The sequence below is a fragment of the Globicephala melas genome, chromosome 2 (genome assembly GCF_963455315.2).
Source record: "Globicephala melas chromosome 2, mGloMel1.2, whole genome shotgun sequence".
NCBI lineage: Eukaryota > Metazoa > Chordata > Mammalia > Artiodactyla > Delphinidae > Globicephala > Globicephala melas.
In genome coordinates, this window is record NC_083315.2 from 96539874 (window position 1) to 96541552 (window position 1679).

The following is a 1679-nucleotide window of genomic DNA, read 5'->3' on the forward strand; positions in this document are numbered from 1 at the left end:
TCTTTTCAGGTTTGCAGAGCATGCCAGGGGAGTACGTTTCTCAGGGTGGTCCTATGGGAATGAGTATGGGACAGCCAAGTTACACTCCTCCCCAGATGACCCCACACCCTACTCAGTTAAGACATGGACCCCCAATGCATTCATATTTGCCAAGCCATCCCCACCACCCAGCCATGATGATGCACGGAGGACCCCCTTCCCACCCTGGAATGACTATGTCAGCACAGAGTCCCACAATGTTAAATTCTGTAGATCCCAGTGTTGGCGGACAGGTTATGGACATTCATGCCCAATAGTATAAGGGAACTCAAGGGAAAAGGAAACACACGCAAAAACTATTTTAAGACTTTCTGAACTTTGACCAGATGTTGACACTCAATATGAAATTCCAGACAGCTGTGATTATTTTTTACTTTTTGTCATTTTTCATCAAGCAACAGAGGACCAATGAGACAAGAACACAAATGTGAAATCATGGGCTCACTGAGACAATTCTGTCCATGTAAAGATCCTCTGGAAAAAGACTCCGAGAGTTATAACTACTGTAGTATAAACATAGGAACTAAGTTAAACTTGTACATTTCTGTTGATCACTCCGTTATGTTGCCTCAAATAGTTTTAGAAGAGAAAAAAAAAAATATATCCTTGTTTTCCACACTATGTGTGTTGTTCCCAAAAGAATGACTGTTTTGGTTCATCAGTGAATTCACTATCCAGGAGAGACTGTGGTATATTTTAAACCTGTTGGGCCAATGAAAAAAGAACCATGCTGGAGACCATGGTGAACGTCTGGCTGAACCTCATCCCTCGGACTCCGGCTTCAAGAATGTGTTTTCATGCCCGGCCTTTGTTCCTCCATAAATGTGTCCTTTAGTTTCAAACAGATCTTTATAGTTTGTGCTTCATAAGCCAATTCTTATTATTATTTTGGGGGACTCTTCTTCAAAGAGCTTGCCAGTGAAGATTTAAAGACAGAGCAGGGGCTTCTTCCAGGAGTTCTAAGCCTTGGCTGTGGACAAAACAGTCTTAAGTTGGGCAGCTTTCCTCAACACACAAAAAAAGTTATTAATGGTCATAGCACCACAACTAGGACTTTATCCGAGACTCGAAGCTTGGAGGATAAAAAGGAGCAAGAGAATACTGTAACAAACTTCGTACAGAGTTCGGTCTATTAATTGTTTCATGTTAGATATTCTATGTGTTTACCTCAATTGAAAAAAAAAAAAGAATGTTTTTGCTAGTATCAGATCTGCTGTGGAATTGGTATTGTATGTCCATGAATTCTTCTTTTCTCAGCACGTGTTCCTCACTAGAAGAAAATGCTGTTACCTTTAAGCTTTGTCAAATTTACATTAAAATACTTGTATGAGGACTGTGACGTTATGTTAAAAAAAAAAGGTGTTAAGTCACAAAATGCGGTAATAAATATTTCATTTTTGATTTTTTGTTAGGCTTTTGTGTTTTTAATAGTTTTAAGGCAAGGTTGCACAGTACCTACTATATATTTGGGATTGAAAGTAGGTGATGGCTTTGCCCCCAGAAATCAAGTATATTTGAAACTTAACTTACCAACAGTTTTTTAAGGTAACCACCTCCGTAGGCTTTCAGTATATATTTGGCCTATAAATTCTACCAGCAGAAAACTTCTAAAGATACGAAACTGTGTGTGTGTGTGTGTG

General features: G+C 39.1%; 1 protein-coding gene across 6 annotated transcripts in view; it reads left to right on the forward strand.

Moving 5' to 3' along the window:
- The window catches only part of MEIS2 (Meis homeobox 2), a 200235-nt gene extending 198821 nt beyond the window's left edge, over positions 1-1414 (forward strand). For 4 of the 6 annotated variants that reach the window (XM_060293581.2, XM_060293582.2, XM_060293585.1 and 1 more), the window contains one exon: positions 10-1414. In XM_060293581.2, coding sequence (XP_060149564.1) covers positions 10-296 — 287 coding nt within the window. In that variant the 3' untranslated portion in view covers positions 297-1414. The remainder of the gene's footprint in view (positions 1-9) is intronic. The other 2 variants (XM_060293583.2, XM_060293584.2) reach the window with 1 other exon arrangement.
- Positions 1415-1679: the final 265 nt, after the last annotated feature.